Consider the following 19,989-nt stretch of genomic DNA (forward strand, 5'->3'; position numbering starts at 1 on the left):
AGGTAAACGAATTTCCGAACAACCTTTTCCAGGCTCGAAATGCTTTCAGCAATGGAAAATAAAACCCTGAAATGCATCATCTATGATTCAAATCTAATGCTCACTTGAATTTTGGCAAAGTTGCTTAGCCAAAAAAGGTGAGCAATAGATTCCGTAAAGATAAATGAATTTCCGAACGACTGAACGACCTTCTTTTCCAGGCTCGAAGTACTTTCAGCAATGGAAAATAAAACCCTGAAATGCATCATCTATGATTCAAATCTAATGCTCACTCAAATTTTGGCTTAGCCAAAAAAGGTGAGCAATAGATTCCGAAAAGGTAAACCAATTTCCGAATGACAGAATGACCTTCTTTTCCAGGCTCAATGGAAAATAAAACAGTGAGATGCATCATCTATGATTCAAATCTAATGCTCACTTGAATTTTGGCAAAGTTGCTTAGCCAAAAAAGGTGAGCAATAGATTCCGAAAAGGTAAACCAATTTCCGAACGACCGAATGATCTTCTTTTCCAGGCTCAAAGTACTTTCAGCTATGGAAAATAAAACCCTAAGATGCATCATCTATGATGCGAATCTAATGCTCATTTGAATTTTGGCACAGTTGCTTAGCCAAAAAAGGTGAGCAATAGATTCCGAAAAGGTAAACGAATTTCCGAACGACAGAATGACCTTCTTTTCCAGGCTCAATGGAAAATAAAACCCTGAGATGCATCATCTATGATGCGAATCTAATGCTCACTTGAATTTTGGCAAAGTTGCTTAGCCAAAAACAGTGAGCAATAGATTCCGAAAAGGTAAACAAATTTCCGAATTACCAAACGACCTTCTTTTCCAGGTTCGAAGTGGAATAATCGTGGTGGCGGCGGAACAGGGACGAGGCCGCCTTTCCAGCAGCGCCTCTCCATGACCCGGCAAGGCAGCATGGAGCAGCCCAGCCTTCCTCGCCAAGGGGCCAGCCCGCGGGCCAAAGCCCTCCCTATGCACCTCAACCTGGACTTCATGAATGTCCCGGACCAAGGAGTCGCGGGGTAAATGAGCAAAGGACCCAAACGTGTTGGGAGCCCACTTTGGGGAAGCCTAGCTCTCAATCCTTCTTTTCTCCTCCGTCTTAGTAGACAACGAGCTGAACGTGAGCCAAGAGTGTGATGCAGCAGCTTAAAAAGCCAATGCGATCCCATGCCACGTCAATAGGAATATAGTCTCTATGTAGATGAAAGTCCTAGTAACCTTGTTGCTTACTGGGAACAACCTAGTGTTCCGTTGTGAGCTGGAAGATGTTCTGAGGAGGGTCACCAACATGGACAGTGGCCTGGAACACGTCTGTAGGAATTTTCTAGGCTCTCCATGGTGCCCCCCCCTCCCCCCACACACACACCTTTTTTCAGTAGGGTTTGTTAGTATCCACAATCTCCTGTTTCAGGAACCTCTCTCCTGTGGATATTGGGGTCATACTGTGTATGTGTGTGGGTGATGATGATGATGACGATGATTATGTTATCTGCGTCCCCCAATGGCTTCTGGGTTTGTATATATTCAGATGAATGAATAAATAGATGAGTAGATAGATCGGTGGATGAGGGACACAGATAGGCCGATGTATGACATGGACCAATGGGTGTGTGACAGGTAGAGAAAGATAAGCGGATGAGATAGACCAACAGATGGATGGATAATAGGTTGGATGGATGGATGGATCATAAGTGGATAAGATAGATGGATGATAGCTGAAAAGACAGACAGATGGATGGATGGATGGATGATAGGCAGATTACATAGATAGCTGGATGAGAGATGGATAAGATAAATAGATGAATGGATGATAGGTGGATTAGATAGATGGATGGATGGATGGATGGATGGATGGATAAGTGGACAAGATAGATAGATGGATGATAGGTGAAAAAGATGGATGGATGGATGATTGATAGATGGGGTAGGTAGGTAGGTAGATAGATGGATGATAAGTGGATAAGATAGATAGATGGATGATAGGTGAAAAAGATGGATGGATGAATGGATGGATGGATGATAGGTGGATTAGATAGATAGATAGATAGATAGATAGATAGATAGATATTGATTGATTGATGATAGGTGGGTTAGATAGATAGCTGGATGATAGGTGAAAAAGATGGATGGATGGATGATAGGTGGATTAGATAGATAGAGAGAGAGATTGATTGATTGATTGATAGGTGATAGGTGGGTTAGATAGATAGGTGGAAAAGAGATAGATATATACAATTTAGTCAAGCAACTCAATGCTGAAGGGTGTAAGCATTTTGGGATAGCAACATGCTTCCACGATGGATGGATGGATAGATGATAGATTTATCTATCTATCTATCTATCATCCATCCATCCATCCATCCATCGTGGAAGCATGTTGCTATCCCAAAATGCTTACACCATTCAGATAGATAGATAGATAGATAGATAGATAGATAGATAGATAGATAGATAGAGGTTGATGAGATGGATGGATGGGTAGGTGGATAAGATAGACAGGTGGATTAGGTAGGTAGGTAGATAGATTAGATAGATAGATAGATAGATAGATAGATAGATAGATAGATAGGTGGGTTAGATAGATAGCTGGATGATAGGTGGAAAAGAGATATATACAATTTAGTCAAGCAACTCAATGCTGAATGGTGTAAGCATTTTGGGATAGCAACATGCTTCCACGATGGATGGATGGATAGATGATAGGTGGATTAGATAGATAACTGGATGAGAGGTGCATTAGATAGATGGATGGATGGATGGATAAGTGGATAAGACAGATGGATAATAGGTGAAAAAGATGGATGGATGGCTAGATGGCTAGATGGATGATAAGTGGATAAGATAGATGGATGATAGTGAAAAAGATAGGATGGATGGATGATAGGTGGATTAGATAGATAGATAGATAGATAGATAGATAGATAGATAGATAGATAGCTGGATGATAGGTAGAAAAGAGATATACAGTATACAAAAGTTAAGCAACTCAATGCTGAATGGTGTAAGCATGTTGGAATAGCAGCATGCTTCCACCATAGATAGATAGATGGATGGATGGATGGATGATAGGCGGATTAGATAGATAGCTGGATGAGAGGTGCATTAGATAGATGGAGGGATAGATGTTAAGTGGATAAGACAGATGGATGATAGGTGAAAAAGAGATAGATAGATAGATAGATAGATTTGGTTGGTTGGTTGGTTGGTTGGATGGATGGATGGATGGATGGTTGGTAAGTGGACAAGATAGATAGATGGAGGATAGGTGAAAACGATGGATGGATGATAGATGGGTGGGTAGGTAGGTAGACAGATGGATGATAAGTGGATAAGGTAGATGGATTATAGGTGAAAAAGATGGATGGATGGATGGATAGGTGGATTAGGTAGGTAGGTAGATAGATGGATGATAAGTGGATAAGATAGATAGATGGATGATAGGTGAAAAAGATGGATGGATGGATGGATGGATGGATGATAGGTGGATTAGATAGATAGATAGATAGATAGATAGATAGATATTGATTGATGATAGGTGGGTTAGATAGATAGCTGGATGATAGGTGAAAAAGATGGATGGATGGATGATAGGTGGATTAGATAGAGAGAGAGATTGATTGATTGATAGGTGATAGGTGGGTTAGATAGATAGGTGGAAAAGAGATAGATATATACAATTTAGTCAAGCAACTCAATGCTGAAAGGTGTAAGCATTTTGGGATAGCAACATGCTTCCACGATGGATGGATGGATAGATGATAGATCTATCTATCTATCTATCATCCATCCATCCATCCATCGTGGAAGCATGTTGCTATCCCAAAATGCTTACACCATTCAGATAGATAGATAGATAGATAGATAGATAGATAGATAGATAGATAGATAGAGATTGATGAGATGGATGGATGGGTAGGTGGATAAGATAGACAGGTGGATTAGGTAGGTAGGTAGGTAGGTAGGTAGGTAGATAGATAGATAGATAGATAGATAGATAGATAGATAGATAGGAGGGTTAGATAGATAGCTGGATGATAGGTGGAAAAGAGATATACAATATACAATTAAAAGTCAAGCAACTCAATGCTGAATGGTGTTAGCATGTTGGGATAGCAATATGCTTCCACCATAGATAGATAGATAGATAGATAGATAGATAGATAGATAGATAGATAGATAGATAGATGAATGATAGGTGGATAAGATTGTAGACGAATAGATGGTAGGTGGATGATATGGATGGATAGATAGGTGGATAAGATAGATGGATGATAGGTGGATGAGTCAGATAGTTAATTAAAATTAAAAAGTCAAGCAACTCACTGTTGAATGGTGTTGATTATGCATTTATATTACTTCATTAAATTAATTACCAAAGAAAACTTGGGGCCCTTTCAAAATCTGCGACGGTGGGTGTAGCATGAATGCAGCTTGACACCACTCTTAACTCTGTGAAGGTCTTGCAAGACGGCAGCTCCCGGGATTCCGTTGCGTTGAGCCAGGGCAGTTCAAGTGGTGCCAAACTCCATGTGTAGACGCACCCGCTGCGGTCTTTCCCCCATTTCTGTCCCCTAATTTGTGCCTTTTTTCACGCTCCTTTCAGACTCCAGAGGCGTCTCTCCAAGGAAGCCAAGCCCGTCCCTGGCGGAGGACGGGCTAAACCGAAGCCCAAGCCCAAACCTCAACCACGTTTCCCGCAGTGCAGGGCGTTGTACGCCTATGATGCGCAAGACACGGACGAGCTCAGCTTTAACGCCGACGATATGATCGAAATCATCAAGGAAGGTGAGTTCGTGGCCAGAGATTTGAAAGTCTTGCCCAGTGTGAGTTAGGGTGCTCATTTATTTATTGATCGTGTCAGAAGTGAATTGAGGGTACAATTGTAACGTATTTAAAAACACAAACTAAGTTGGGGAGTCTTTCATCCGGTCTCAGCCACTGATTGAGGTTCTGGATTTTAGCCTGCCACTTTTGGACTCTCGCTTGCTGAGATGTTCCTGCGAGTATCTCTGTAGATCTTAGGAAGCTATTTCTTGATTTAAGGCATTGTTGTGCTGGCTAAACAGAGGATGGGCCGGAGATGTCTCTGCCTTGGTCCTTTCATTACAAGCTGATACTTCCCGGCAGATATCATATGGTGCAATACCAGCTAAACAATATAATTTCTCCAGTGGTGTTGGGCACAGACACCCAGTGATAATGCAGCATGTCTCATTAAGAGCCACATCCAGTGTTTGAACATGGTGAGATGTATTCCACATGGGCATGCGTACTCAGCAGCAGAGAAGCATAGCACAAGGGAAGGTGCCTTCACTGTGTCTGGTTGTGATCCCGAGGTTGTGCCAGTCAGCTTTCGTATGATATTATTCCTAGCACCCACTTTTTGCTTGATGTTCAAGCAGTGCTTCTTGTAAATCAGAGCACGGTCCAGAGTGACTCCCAGGTATTTGGGTGTGTTGCAATGCTCCAGTGGGATTCCTTCCCAGGTCATCCTCAGACCTCGAGATGTTTGTTTGTTCTTAAGGTGAAAAGCAAACGCCTGCATTTTAAATGGATTAGGAATCAGCTGGTTTTCCCTGTAATAGGCCGTAAAAGCACATAAAGCTTTAGAGAGCTTCTATTCAGCCATTTCAAAGCTTTCTGCTCGAGTGGTGATGGCATGATCATCGGCGTAGATGAAGCTCCCTGTCCCTTCTGGCGGTGGCTGGTCATTTGTGTAAATGCTAAACACAAGGAATCATCTAGTTTTCCCTGTCATAGGCAGTAAGTGCACCTCAAGCTTCAGAGAGCTTCTGTTCAACCATTTCAAAGCTCCCTACTTGAGAGGTGATGGCAAGATCGTCAGCGTAGATGAAACTCTCTCCCTGCTGGCAGTGGCTGATCATTTGTGTAAATGTTAAACACAAGGAATCAGCTGGTTTTCCCTGTCATAGGCAGTAAGAGCACCTAAAGCTTCAGAGTGCTTCTGTTCAACCATTTCAAAGCTCCCTGCTTGAGCAGTGATGGTATGATCATCAGCGTAGATAAAACTCTTTTTCCCTTGAATGGTCATTTGTGTAAATTGTAAACATTAGGAATCAGCTGGTTTTCCCTGTAATAGGCAGTAAGAGCACCTCAAGCTTCGAAGAGCTTCTGTCCAACCATCTCAAAGCTTTCTGCTTGAGTAGTGATGGCACGATCATCGGCGTAGATGAAGCTCTGTCCCTTCTGGCAGTGGCTGATCATTTGTGTAAATGTTAAACACAAGGAATCAGCTGGTTTTACCTGTAATAGCCAGTAAGAGCACCTAAAGCTTCAGAGAGCTTCTGTTCAACCAGTTCAAAGCTCCCTGCTTGAGTGGTGATGGCATGATCGTCAGCATAGATGAAACTCTCTGTCCCTTCTGGCAGTGGCTGGTCATTTGCATCAATGTTAAACATTAGGAATCAGCTGGTTTTTCCTGGAATAGGCAGTAAGAGCACCTAAAGCTTTGGAGAGCTTCTGTTCAACCATTTCAAAGTTCCCTCCTTGAGCAGTGATGGCATGATCGTCAGCGTAGATAAAACTCTCTTTCCCTTGGATGGTCATTTGTGTAAATTGTAAACATTAGGAATCAGCTGGTTTTCCCTGTAATAGGCAGTAAGAGCACCTCAAGCTTCGAAGAGCTTCTGTCCAACCATCTCAAAGCTTTCTGCTTGAGTGGTGATGGCACGATCATCGGCGTAGATGAAGCTCTGTCCCTTCTGGCAGTGGCTGATCATTTGTGTAAATGTTAAACACAAGGAATCAGCTGGTTTTCCCTGTAATAGCCAGTAAGAGCATCAAAACCTTCAGAGAGCTCCTGTTCAACCATTTTAAAGCTCCTTGCTTGAGTGGTGATGGCACGATCATCGGCGTAGATGAAACTCTGTCCCTTCTGGCAGTGGCTGGTCATTTGTGTAAATGTTAAACATAAGTAATTAGCTGGTTTTCCTGTCATAGGCAGTAAGAGCACCTCAGGCTTCAGAGAGCATCTGATCAGCCATTTCAAAGCTCCCTGCTTGAGAGGTGATGGCACGATCGTCAGCATAGATTACACTCTCTGTCCCTTTTGGCAGTGGCTAAGCATTTGTGTAAATGTTAAACATAAGGAATCAGCTGGTTTTCCCTGTCATAGGCAGTAAGTGCACCTAAAGCTTCAGAGCGCTTCTGTTCAGCCAATTCAAAGCTTTCTGCTTGAGCAGTGATGGCATGATCATCGGCGTAGATAAAGTTCTCTGTCCCTTCTGGCAGTGGCTGATCATTGGTGTAAATGGTAAACAATAATGGAGCAAGCACGCTCCCCGGAGGCAGGCCGTTCTTCCGTTTTCACCATCTGCTTCCCTGGCCCTGGAACTCAACAAAAAAGCTCATGTTTTGTAGCAGATTTCCTCTTTTCGCCATCTGCTTCTCTTGCAGGGTGCTAATGCATGTTTTAAAAGCCTAGGAAAACAGAAAAGATGGCGGCGTAAAACGGTAACTTCACTTTCTTACTATAACAATTCGACACCTTTCCCTCCTCTTTTTTAAATCTTCTTTGCAGATCCTTCCGGCTGGTGGCAGGGACGCATCCGCGGCAAAGAAGGCTTGTTTCCGGGGAATTACGTGGAGAAGATCTGAGATTGGACAATTTTTTTTGTCATCCTGGGCTGCTGTGATTTTTACAAGCTGTGTTTTGAGACTGGAACGTTTCTCCTCCAAAAAAAGACAATTCAGGAGAAGGGACGGAAGAGTCTGAAGGAACTGCTTCGGAAACTTACGAAGAGAGGCTGGAGTCGCCCGTTTGCACAAACTTTGTGGAAACAGCTCCTTTTTCCATTTTGCAAGAACGAAATCCCCGTTTTGGAACAACAACAACAACAACAAGAGGAATGCCATTTCGGGGAGGAAAAGAACTTGGGATAACGGAGAAGACATTCTCTCCGAGATTACAATAATATGAATGGTTTTAATAAGACGACAAGTGTTAAAATGCTTCCAACCATCTTCTTTAGGGTGTTGGGTTTGCGCTCTGTTGTCGCTCAGAGAGCCTTGTTTTCCCCCAAAACTGGCCCAATGTGACTACTATGAGCTGACTGCTTATTGCCAGATTGCAACACCCATCATCCACAACCTGATGGGTGTTGTAGTCCGGCAGCCCTTGGAAGCGACCTCATGGGCCATCCAGTCCAACCCCATTCTGCCAAGAAGCAGGAAAACCACATTCAAAGCACCCCCAACAGATGGCCATCCAATTTCTGCTTAAAGAAGGAGCCTCCAACACACTCCAGGGGCAGAGAGTTCCACTACTGAACAGCTCTCACAGTCAGGGAGTTCTTCCTCATGTTCAGGTGGATGTGAAATCCTACATATATGGCAAATTAAGTTATATAGATTTGTGGGGAATGCAAATGGATTTTGACCTGTGGAGGCATTAAAAAAAAGAAAACTAGAAACCAAAAGAGCGTCTGGTTTGGCTCTCATTGGGGGGAAAGATCGAAATGTCGTTGATCTGCGGAACTCCCAGCCACAAGGTAAATGAGGAAGTGAGCCAGATTTGTGAATCCCATGCAACAGTTTTAAGATAGTGGTTTGCAGTTCGAAAGCAAATGTGAGTCGATTTTTAAAAAATTGTGTTGGAAGCGAGAACATGCTGCAAGTCGCTTCTGGTGTGAGAAAATTGGCAGTCTACAGAGACGCTGCCCAGGACACACCCAGATGTGTTCTCTCAAGTTCCCGTAAGCTAGAGCTGACAGATGGGACTTCACCCCATCTCGCAGACTTGAACCAGCAACCTTGTCTTGTCTCCTGTGCTTTACTAATCATATAATGTAATGTAATGTAATGTAATGTAATATAATATAATATAATTGTATATACATATAATATTTATAATATATTCCATCTTGTCTCCACTGCTTTACTAATAATATAATATATTGTATATACATCTAATATTAATATTATAATTAATACAATATACTAATAATAATACAATATTATAATTATATATTTTATATTACATGTAATATTACTAATAATATTACAATATAATGGTACAATACAATATAGTAATATATAATACTGATATCGTACTATGCTAATAATATAATATATTGTATATACATATAATATTTATTATAATATAAATACAATATAATAATAATAATAATACAATATTATAATTATATATTTTATATTACATGTAATATTACTAATAATATTATATAATATATTGTGTGCATATATTTATAATGTAATACAATATAATAGTAATAATAATACAATATTGTAATTATATATTTTATATTACATGTAATATTACTAATAATATTACAATATAGTGGTACAGTATGATATAATTATAATACTGATATTGTACTATGCTAATAATATAATATATATATATAATTTTATAATATAATACAATACAATAGTAATAATACAATATTATAATGATATATTTTATATTACATGCAATATTATTAATAATATTACAATTTAATGGTACAGTACAATACAGTAATATATAATACTGATATTGTACTATGCTAATAATATAATATATTGTATATACATATAATATTTATAATATAATATAATATAATACAATACAATAGTAATAATACAATATTATAATGACATATTTTATATACATGTAATATTACTAATAATATTACAATATAATGGTATAGTACAATATAGTAATATATAATACTGATATTGTACTATGCTAATAATATATTATATTATATATAATATAATACAATACAATAGTAATAATAATACAATATTATAATTATATATATTACATGCAATATTACTAATAATATTACAATATAATGGTACAGTACAATATAGAATATATAATACTGATATTGCACTATGCTAATTATTATTATTACATTAGCACTATGCTAATTATAATTATTACACCACTGGGAGTAAACAGATATTTATAATATAATGTAAAACAATAGAAATAATAATACAATATTATAATTATATATTTTATATTACATGTAATATTACTAAGAATATTACAATATAATGGTATAGTACAATATAGTACAATACTGATATTGTACTATGCTAATAATATAATATATTGTATGTATATATATCTTGTAAGCCGCTCTGAGTCCCTTTGGGGTGAGAAGGGCGGCATATAAATGCTGTAAGTAAATAAGTATGTAAATAAGTAAATAAATAAACCAACCAACAAACAAACCTTAAGGTCAGCAGTCCAGCCAGCACAAGGGTTTAACCCGGGGAGATATTTAAGGCACTCATAAGGAAACACCAGAAAAATGCCCCACTCCCTGGATTTGAACTGCTAACCTTTCGGTCAGCAAGTTCAGCAACTCAGCAGTTTAACCCGCTGCACCATTGGGAGTAAATAAATAACCAGATTATTTTTCATTACAAAACAAGGCCAATTTCTCCCACTGAGATCAAACCTGTTAGGTCAGCAAGTTCAGCAGCTCAGCGGTTTCATCCACTGCACCATTGGGAGTAAATAAATAACCAGATTATTTTTCATTCCAAAACAAGACCAGTTTCTCCCATTGAGATCAGACTTGTTCGGTCAGCAAGTTCAGCAGCTCAGCGGTTTAATCCGCTGCACCATTGGGAGTAAATAAATAACTAGATTATTTTTCATTCCAAAACAAGGCCGATTTCTCCCATTGAGATCAGACTTGTTCGGTCAGCAAGTTCAGCAGCTCAGCGGTTTAATCCGCTGCACCATTGGGAGTAAATAAATAACTAGATTATTTTTCATTCCAAAACAAGGCCGATTTCTCCCATCGAGATCAAACCTGTTCGGTCAGCAAGTTCAGCAGCTCAGCGGTTTCATCCGCTGCACCATTGGGAGTAAATAAATAACCAGATTATTTTTCATTCCAAAACAAGGCCAGTTTCTCCCATCGAGATCAGACTTGTTCGGTCAGCAAGTTCAGCAGCTCAGCGGTTTAATCCGCTGCACCATTGGGAGTAAATAAATAACTAGATTATTTTTCATTCCAAAACAAGGCCAGTTTCTCCCATCGAGATCAAACCTGTTCGGTCAGCAAGTTCAGCAGCTCAGCAGTTTAACCCGCTGCACCATTGGGAGTAAATAAATAACTAGATTATTTTTCATTCCAAAACAAGGCCAGTTTCTCCCATTGAGATCAGACTTGTTCGGTCAGCAAGTTCAGCAGCTCAGCAGTTTAATCCGCTGCACCATTGGGAGTAAATAAATAACCAGATTATTTTTTCATTCCAAAACAAGGCCAGTTTCTCCCATTGAGATCAGACTTGTTCGGTCAGCAAGTTCAGCAGCTCAGCGGTTTAATCCGCTGCACCATTGGGAGTAAATAACTAACCAGATTATTTTTTCATTCCAAAACAAGGCCGATTTCTCCCATCGAGATCAAATCACCAAACAAAAAACCCAAACTGATAGGAAGTAGACGGAGTTACCTGCGAGACGTTGTCGTTTTTTTATCCAGTGACTAATTCTTTTCTTTAATAATGTCGCATAATCATTCGGTTCACAGTTTGTCCCCACTTGCCCGCCCCTCCCAGGTTAGAAAACAGAGATACAGGATCCATTGTCTCTTTTTCTCTCCCGTTAAAAACCATACAACAAAAAGAAAACCCCACAAGATATATATATTTATATATATATATAGACCTAAAGGCACTGGAGTGCGAGGGGCGGGAGGGTCGTAAATTCAGCCACGAATAATTACAAAGCAGCGGCCTCTTGTCCCCCAATAGAAATTTCTATGAAACATCATTTACACTATTTAATATTTTTTTGGGAAATTTTTGTCAATATTTTTTAAAAAGTGGAGGGGGGAGAAGGAGCCAAGTCCAAAGAGGTGTTGGAAGATGTGAAAGAAAAGGATGACATCATCTGGGTTGCTATGAGTTTTCTGGGCTGTCTGGCCATGTTCCAGAAGCATTCTCTCCTGACGTTTCGCCCACATCTATGGATGCGGGCGAAACGTCAGTTAAGGAGTCGTTCTGCTTCTCACCAAAGTTTTTCTCACACTGAGGTTTACCTCACACTCCTCAGGATGACTACCAAAGCTTTGATTGCTTTTAAGGAGTCTTTAAGGGGTCGTTCTGCCTCTCACCAAAGCTTCTCTCACACTGAGGTTTACCTCACACTCCTCAAGATGACTACCAATGTTTTGATTGTTTTTAAGGAGTTGTTAAGGAGTCATTCTGCCTCTCGACAAAGCTTCTCTCACACTGAGCTTAACATCACACTCCTCAGAATGACTACCTAAGATTACTACAAAAACTGTGATTGTTTTTAAGAAGCAGTTAAGGAGTCGTTCTGCCTCTCACCAAAGTTTCTCTCACACTGAGGTTTACCTCACACTCCTCAGAGTGACTACCTAAGATGACTACCAAAGCTGTCATTGTTTTTAAGGAGTCATTAAGGGGTTGTTCTGCCTCTCACCAAGCTTCTCCCACACTGAGGTTTAACTCACACTCCTCAGAATGACTACCTAAGATTACTACAAAAACTGTGATTGTTTTTAAGAAGCAGTTAAGGAGTCGTTCCGCCTCTCACCAAAGCTTCTCTCACACTGAGGTTTACCTCACACTCCTCAGGAGGACTACCAAAGCTGTGATTGCTTTTAAGGAGTTGTTAAGGAGTTATTCTGCCTCTCACCAAAGCTTCTTTCACACTGAGGTTAACCTCACACTCCTCAGAATGACTACCTAAGATGACTACCAAAGCTGTGATTGCTTTTAAGGAGTAATTAAGGAGTCGTTCCGCCTCTCACCAAAGCTTCTCCCACACTGAGGTTTACCTCACACTCCTCAGGAGGACTACCAGAGCTTTTAAGTTGTTAAGGAGTTGTTCTGCCCCTCACCAAAGCTTCTCTCACACTGAGGTTTACCTCACACTCCTCAGAATGTCTACCTAAGTTGACTACCAAAGCTGCGATTGTTTTTAAGGAGTCGTTCTGCCTCTCACCAAAGTTTCTCTCACACTGAGGTTTACCTCACACTCCTCAGAATGACTACCAAAGCTGTGACTGTTATTAAGGAGTCGTTAAGGAGTTGTTCCGCCTCTCACCAAAGCTTCTCCCACACTGAGGTTTACCTCACACTCCTCAGAATGACTACAAAAACTGTGATTGTTTTTAAGGAGCAGTTAAGGAGTCGTTCAGCCTCTCACCGAAGCTTCTGTCACACTGAGGTTTACCTCACACTCCTCAGAATGACTACCTAAGATGACTACCAAAGCTGTGACTGTTTTTAAGGAGTCGTTCTGCCTCTCACGAATTCGCCCACTTTTCTTGCTCCAGATCTTGGACGACAATCCCCGGCCTTGAATAATTTGGGAGTTATAGTCCGTCCCCATTTGGTTGGACTCTCCAAACAGATCTTTACGCCAAACGAGTCAAAATAAGACACAACTCCCTTTGCTCTCCGCAAAGAAAACAACCGTCGCCGGACTCGAAATTTTGTTTTTGAAGTGTATACTTGGTTAATGTGACAAACACCCCAAAGAACCCCAAAAAACGAAACCAAGAAAAAACAAATATTCAAGTGACTACAACAAGGAGGAGCCTCTCTCCATCCTGATCCAAATCAATAGAGAACAGACATGATTTCAAGCACCGGAACAGGTATCAGGAGCTTCGGGATCCTCCGTTTGCGCTATGTATTTAAAAAGGAAGGAAGGAAGGAAGGAAGGAAGGAAGGAAGGAAGGAAAGGAAGAGGAAACAAGCTGCTGCTTCCAGCAGTTTGTGGGCCTTGCAATCTAGGAATGTTTTGCCAGTCAGGAGACTATTTGGAAGACGAGACATAATTCCATCCCTGAATATGGGTCCAAATCGGAGCGGTAAGCGGGCGGAAGATCAATATCATGATTGGTAAAGATTGACAGCATGATCTGGAAGCGGGATTTGTCAGAACACAATTCAAGAAGCTGCATTTCCAAAACAAAAGACTGAAAAACAGTCAGGTGGACTCCAAGTACTGTCAGATTCGGCCATTCTGGGCAGATCGAGGAAGGATAATGGGAACTGGAGTCCACCAACCTCCCAAAGGCCCAGCTTTGGGCATTTTCCCAGTTGGGAATGGGGGGAGGAAAGAATAAATATGTAAGCACCATAACATAGGTTGTTGTGTGTTTTCTAGGCTGTCTGGCCATGTTCCGGAAGCATTCTCTGTGATGCTTGCCACAGATGTGGGCAAAACGTCAGGAGAGAATGCTTCCGAAAATGACTACCAAAGCTGTGACTGTTTTTAAGGAGTCGTTTTGCCTCTCACCAAAGCTTCTCTCACACTGAGGTTTACCTCACACTCTTCAGGATATCTACCAAAGTTGTGATTGTTTTTAAGGAGTCATTCGCCTCTCACCAAAGCTTCTCTCACACTGAGGTTTACCTCACGCTCCTTAGGATGACTACCTAATATGACTACCAAAGCTGTGATTGTTTTTAAGGAGGCATTTTGCCTCTCACCAAAGCTTCTCTCACACTGAGGTTTACCTCACACTCCTCAGAATAACTACCAAAGCTGTAATTTTTTAACGAGTCGTTCTGCCTCTTACCAAAGCATCCCTCACTGAGGTTTACCTCACACTCTTCAGGGTGACTACCAAAGCTGTTATTGTTTTTAAGGAGTCGTTAAGGAGTCATTCTGCCTCTCACCAAAGCTTCTCTCACACTGAGGTTTACCTTACACTCCTCAGGATGACTACCATAGTTGTGATTCTTTCTAAGGAGTTGTTAAGGAGTCGTTCTGCCTCTCACCAAAGCTTTACTCACACTGAGGTTTACCTCACACTCCTCAGAATGACTACCAAAGCTGTAATTTTTTAAGGAGTCGTTCTGCCTCTTACCAAAGCTTCTCTCACACTGAGGTTTACCTCACACTCCTCAGGATGACTACCAAAGCTGTAATTTTTTAAGGAGTTGTTCTGCCTCTTACCAAAGCTTCTCTCACAGAGGTTTACCTCACACTCCTCAGGATGACTACCAAAGCTGTGACTGTTTTTAAGAAGTCATTAAGGAGCCGTTCTACCTCTCACCAAAGCTTTTCCCACACTGTGGTTTACCTCGCACTCCTCAGAATGACTACCAAATATGTAATTTTTTTAAGGAGTCGTTCTGCCTCTTACCAAAGCGTCCCTCACACTGAGGTTTACCTCACACTCCTCAGGATGACAACCAAAGCTGTTATTGTTTTTAAGGAGTCATTAAGGAGTTGTTCTGCCTCTCACCAAAGCTTTTCTCACACTGAGGTTTACCTCACACTCCTCAGGACTCTTAACAGGCTTCGGCCTACTCGCTCTCCTCAGAACGAGACTAGCTTTATCCCACTGACTCTAATATGCCTTTGGAATGGCTTGGAAAGCATCGGAAGCACATAGAAAAAGCACCCGTCGGTTGGTGGGGAGCAATTGCTCCAGCCCAGGAAGGGAAGAAGACAACCCATGATTCTGTAGAAAGGAAGGAAATTGAAACACGGACTTTGAGACTGGAGGAAGACGGAGAGGATGGGAGCAAGATAGCTATCTCTGGGAGGAATCAAACCTTGGCGAGAAAAGAGAGAACTCCGCTCAAACCTAGTGCCTGGTTAATGCTACGGTGTGCTAGGAAAAGAACAAACGAAGGAAGAAATTTTTAAAAAGGATGAATGAACCAACCCCAGAAGGAGGAACAAACCTCCCACCTTTTACAGTGATTCACAAAATTCCCCGCACGGGGAGATCCATATCCTGGTCCTTGGAGGTCTACATCCTCGTACGTGGGGTTTCCGTTTGCCCCCGGGAATAGTTTCAGCCCTTTGGAAACCAAATACGGAACCGAAACCCGTCAGACGAGGCTTTTGTTGGAAGAGGCAAATCGAACGTTATAAATAAGGCCCTCGTTCTTGGTTGTTCGTTCGTTCCCCGATTCCAACCTCTCTGCCATCACTCGGCGTCAAGATGAGAGTGAGGATGGGACCGCCGCCCTCCGACGTCTGGATCGGGTTTGCCCCGGTTTAGTTGTCCGCCCCGACGTTCTGCCGGGCTTTGATGAAGGCCATGCCGTGGGTGCGGAAGTGAGTCTTGAGGTTGAGCTCGGTGTCGAAGGCCTTGCCACAGACGGTACAGGAGAGCCGGCCCTCGCCGGGAGTCGGGGGGTCCTCCTCCGGGGGATCGGAGCCCGGCCCAGCCCCCCGCTTCTTCTTGTGGGTGATGAAGCGATGGCGGTTGAGGGAGACCTGCGAGGTGAAGCACAGCCCGCACTCCCGGCACTGGTGGGCGCTCTCGCCTGTCCGGTGCTGGGGGATGTGCTCCTGGAAGTCGGCCGCCGAGGAAGCCGCGTAGCCGCACTTGCGGCAGGTGAAGGGGGGCTTCCGGTCGCCTTTGTGGGTCTTGGAAGGCGGGGTGGTGCTGTCCGGCTCCTCGCTGCAGGAGTCCCCTTCGTCCGAGGAGAGCTTGCGCTTCCGGAGCGACGCCTGCAAAAGGGAGGGAAGGAAAGAGTCATCTGTTAATACTCAAAGATTACTCTTGGGTGAGTGGGCTTATTAACAAAAGCTTCTCACACACTGAGGTTTACCTCACACTCCCCATGAATGTATAGCAGATTGACTTATCAGTAGCAGCATGACCCAGCACTAATAGCCCAAAGTCATAAGAACTAAAACACACAGACCAATGTTCTCTCTTCCCGGTGGCGCAGTGTTAAACCCTGAAGCTTCTCACATGCTGAGGTTTACCTCACACTCCCCATGAATGTATAGCAGACTAACTTATGAGTAGCAGCATGACCCAGCACTAATAGCCCAAAGTCAGAAGAACTAAAACACACAGACCAATGTTCTCTCTTCCCGGTGGCGCAGTGTTAAACCCTGAAGCTTCTCACACACTGAGGTGTATCTCACATTCCCCATGAATGTATAGCAACTTATCAGTAGCAGCATGACCCAGGACTAATAGTCTAAAGTCATAAGAACTAAAATACACAGACCAATGTTCTCTCTTCCCCGGTGGTGCAGTGTTAAACCCTGAAGCTTCTCACACACTGAGGTTTACCTCACACTCCCCATGAATGTATAGCAGAGTAACTTATGAATAGCAGCATGACTAAGCACTAGTAGCCCAAAGTCATAAGAACAAAAACACACAGACCAATGTTCTCTCTTCCCCGGTGGTGCAGTGTTAAACCCTGAAGCTTCTCACACACTGAGGTTTACCTCACACTCCCCATGAATGTATAGCAGAGTAACTTATCAGTAGCAGCATGACACCACGCCAGTAGCCCAAAGTCAGAAGAACTAAAACACACAGACCAATGTTCTCTCTTCCCGGTGGCGCAGTGTTAAACCCTGAAGCTTCTCACATGCTGAGGTTTACCTCACACTTCCCATGAAAGTATAGCAGAGTAACTTATCAGTAGCAGCATGACCTAGCACTAATAGCCCAAAGTCAGAAGAACTAAAACACACAGACCAATGTTCTCTCTTCCCTGGTGGTACAGTGTTAAACCCTGAAGCTTCTCACACACTGAGGTTTACCTCACACTCCCAATGAATGTATAGCCGAGTAACTTATCAGTAAAAGCATGACCCAGCACCAGTAGCCCAAAGTCAGAAGAACTAAAACACACAGACCAATGTTCTCTCTTCCCTGTTGGCGCAGTGGGTCAAACCCTGAAGCTTCTCACACACTGAGGTTTACCTCACACTCCCCATGAATGTATAGCAGACTAACTTATTCGTAACAGCATGACCCAGCAGCAGTAGCCCAAAGTCATAAGAACTAAAACACACAGACCAATGTTCTCTTTTCCCCGGTGACACAGTGGGTTAAACCCTGAAGCTTCTCACACACTGAGGTTTACCTCACACTTCCCATGAATGTATAGCAGAGTAACTTATCAGTAGCAGCATGACCCAGCACTAATAGCCCAAAGTCAGAAGAACTAAAACACACAGACCAATGTTCTCTCTTCTGTAGGAGGCTTTTCTTTGTAGTAAAATAATATGAGAACAAGATTTCCGCAAGTCCTTTATACTTCCTTCTTTGCTTCCATGCTGGGCATCTTTCTCATGTCAAATTCTACCCCATAGTGTAAACTAAGCAAGGTCAGGCCTTGTTAGAACTTAGATGGAGACCACCACTCAATTCCCCCACGGCCCCTCTACCTGGAGGTTCCTGGGTCCTGAGCGGGTGAGGAGTACCTCCTGGCTCTGGGTGTCGTCGGTCACTTTGATGCCGTGGCGCACCTGGATGTGCTTCTCCAGGATCAAGCGGCTGCTGAAGGTACGCTTGCCTTCCGTGCAGTACCTGCGGAGGAGAGCCAAATTCAGTGCTACAAGAACACAATAAGTGGGCCAAATAACCCCTGCAGGCGCCAACCCGTGTGTCCCCAACAGCGCCAGACAATGGGGAGGATGAAGGGGTCCCTACCGGCAGGGGTAGACGCGCTTGATGCCCTCGTGGTTCACCCGGACGTGCCTCCGGAGGCTGGGGGCCGAGCAGAAGGAGCGTTCGCAGAGGTGGCAGGGAAACTTCTTCACGCACTGGAAAGAGAGAAGGGAGGGAATGGTCACACCTCAACCTATGGAGCGTCACAAATCCATTTGCAGAGGAGTCGGGCCTCGACAGCCCTGAGGTGCCATGTAGTTCTTCCCAACTACCCCAATATGCTCTCCAGGGGGGGTGGGGCGGGGGGTTGTGTCCTGAGTAGCCCTCCAAAAACAGCTTTTAGATAATGTTGAAAGTAAAAGAAAAATGCTTTACTTCAGCAAATGCAATTGAAAAGTGCAAAAGAAAACAAGGAAGTCTTAATCCAGACACAAATCAAAGTATCTTACAAAGTCCCAAACAAAACACCAGTCTTCCAACAGACAACGGGCAATGAACTAAGTCCTTGGAAGCAGACACAAAGCAGATTCCATTGGTGTGAAAACATCAGTATCAGGGTTGTTGTTACCGCTCCTGCCTCTGATGTATAGCCCTAAATTCCCCACGCAAAAGGTGCTAGGGAGTCTCCCGATTAGCTGAGCGTTTTTAGCAGCTATCCTAGCTGAATGCCGCCTGTGCTCTGTCTCTTTTCGTCTCTCTAGAAATGTGGGCACTTTCAAACCCTCATCGTCTGATTCTTCTTCTCCCTCCAATTCCTGAACACTTCCCTTCTTTTCCAAAAATGAGGAATCCCTAACAGGTTGCCACAGTTTTGGACCCTGGGGCCACTTAAGGGCCAGGAGAGGCTCTTTTGTTGTTGTTAATTGGAAGTGACTTCTGCGCACTAGCTGTTGTCAAGAAGAGCTCTTCTTCGAATGGCACAAAGGCTCCACATGCACCGTAGAGTGCACTCGGGAGCCATATTTTATTTTATGTAGTGTGTGAGTGTGGCTTTAGTTGGGTCACTTTGTGCAGAGGGAGGGAGGTCACAAGGGCTTGTTGCGGTGCACCTGAAGCGGATGGTGATATCAATTCCAGCCACCATTTTGGAAGAAGGTGCCATACTTTGCTTTTGTGTGGTGGGGGTGTGCCTATAGCTTCGTAGCCCTCAGTCTGTGAGAGGTCTCTGTGGGAGAAGTGCCTCAGTTGTTAGTAGGCCTCAGTATGAGAAGGCCTCTGTGTCAGTTTGCCTCAGTGTGAGGGAGGGCTCGGTCTGAGAGAACTCTCATTCTGAGAAGCCCTCAGTGGGAGGTAGGCCTCAACTTTAAGTAGACCTCAGTATGACAAGGCTTCTGTGTTAGTTTGCCTCAGTGTGGGGGAGGCCTCAGTCTGAGAGAGGCCTCAGTGTCAGCAGGCCTCAGTATGTTAAGGCCATGTGAGAGTAAGCCCCAGGTTGAAGGCCTTGTGTACAAAGCTACTGTGTGATGCTCTTGTGTAACTTCGGTGTGAGAAGAGGCTCTGTGACAGTGAAGCTGTTTATCTGCATGAGAAGAAGCCCAGCGTGGAAGCAAAGAAGGAAATGTAAATAACTTTATTTGTGTTGTGGAAACCTCGTTCTTGTAAATACTGCAACCATATTATTTT

The 19,989-nt window shown here is 42.9% G+C and overlaps 2 protein-coding genes across 2 annotated transcripts in view; one reads left to right on the top strand and one right to left on the bottom strand.

The window, feature by feature from the left end:
- Nucleotides 1-8,433, top strand: part of LOC132764152 (unconventional myosin-Ie-like) — a 44,169-nt gene extending 35,736 nt beyond the window's left edge. The window contains exons 26-28 of the mRNA XM_067472376.1: nt 837-1,029; nt 4,614-4,795; nt 7,551-8,433. Coding sequence (XP_067328477.1) covers nt 837-1,029; nt 4,614-4,795; nt 7,551-7,627 — 452 coding nt within the window. The 3' untranslated portion in view covers nt 7,628-8,433. The remainder of the gene's footprint in view (nt 1-836; nt 1,030-4,613; nt 4,796-7,550) is intronic.
- Nucleotides 8,434-11,462: 3,029 nt separating this feature from the next.
- The window catches only part of ZNF687 (zinc finger protein 687), a 30,594-nt gene continuing 22,067 nt past the window's right edge, over nt 11,463-19,989 (bottom strand). Inside the window, exons 7-9 of the mRNA XM_060758012.2 lie at nt 18,409-18,521; nt 18,144-18,285; nt 11,463-16,454 (exon numbers count right to left, since the gene is read on the bottom strand). Of these exons, the coding sequence (XP_060613995.2) occupies nt 15,996-16,454; nt 18,144-18,285; nt 18,409-18,521 (714 nt within the window). The 3' untranslated portion in view covers nt 11,463-15,995. The remainder of the gene's footprint in view (nt 16,455-18,143; nt 18,286-18,408; nt 18,522-19,989) is intronic.

The sequence above is a fragment of the Anolis sagrei genome, chromosome 12 (assembly GCF_037176765.1).
Source record: "Anolis sagrei isolate rAnoSag1 chromosome 12, rAnoSag1.mat, whole genome shotgun sequence".
In the NCBI taxonomy this organism is placed as follows: domain Eukaryota; kingdom Metazoa; phylum Chordata; class Lepidosauria; order Squamata; family Dactyloidae; genus Anolis; species Anolis sagrei.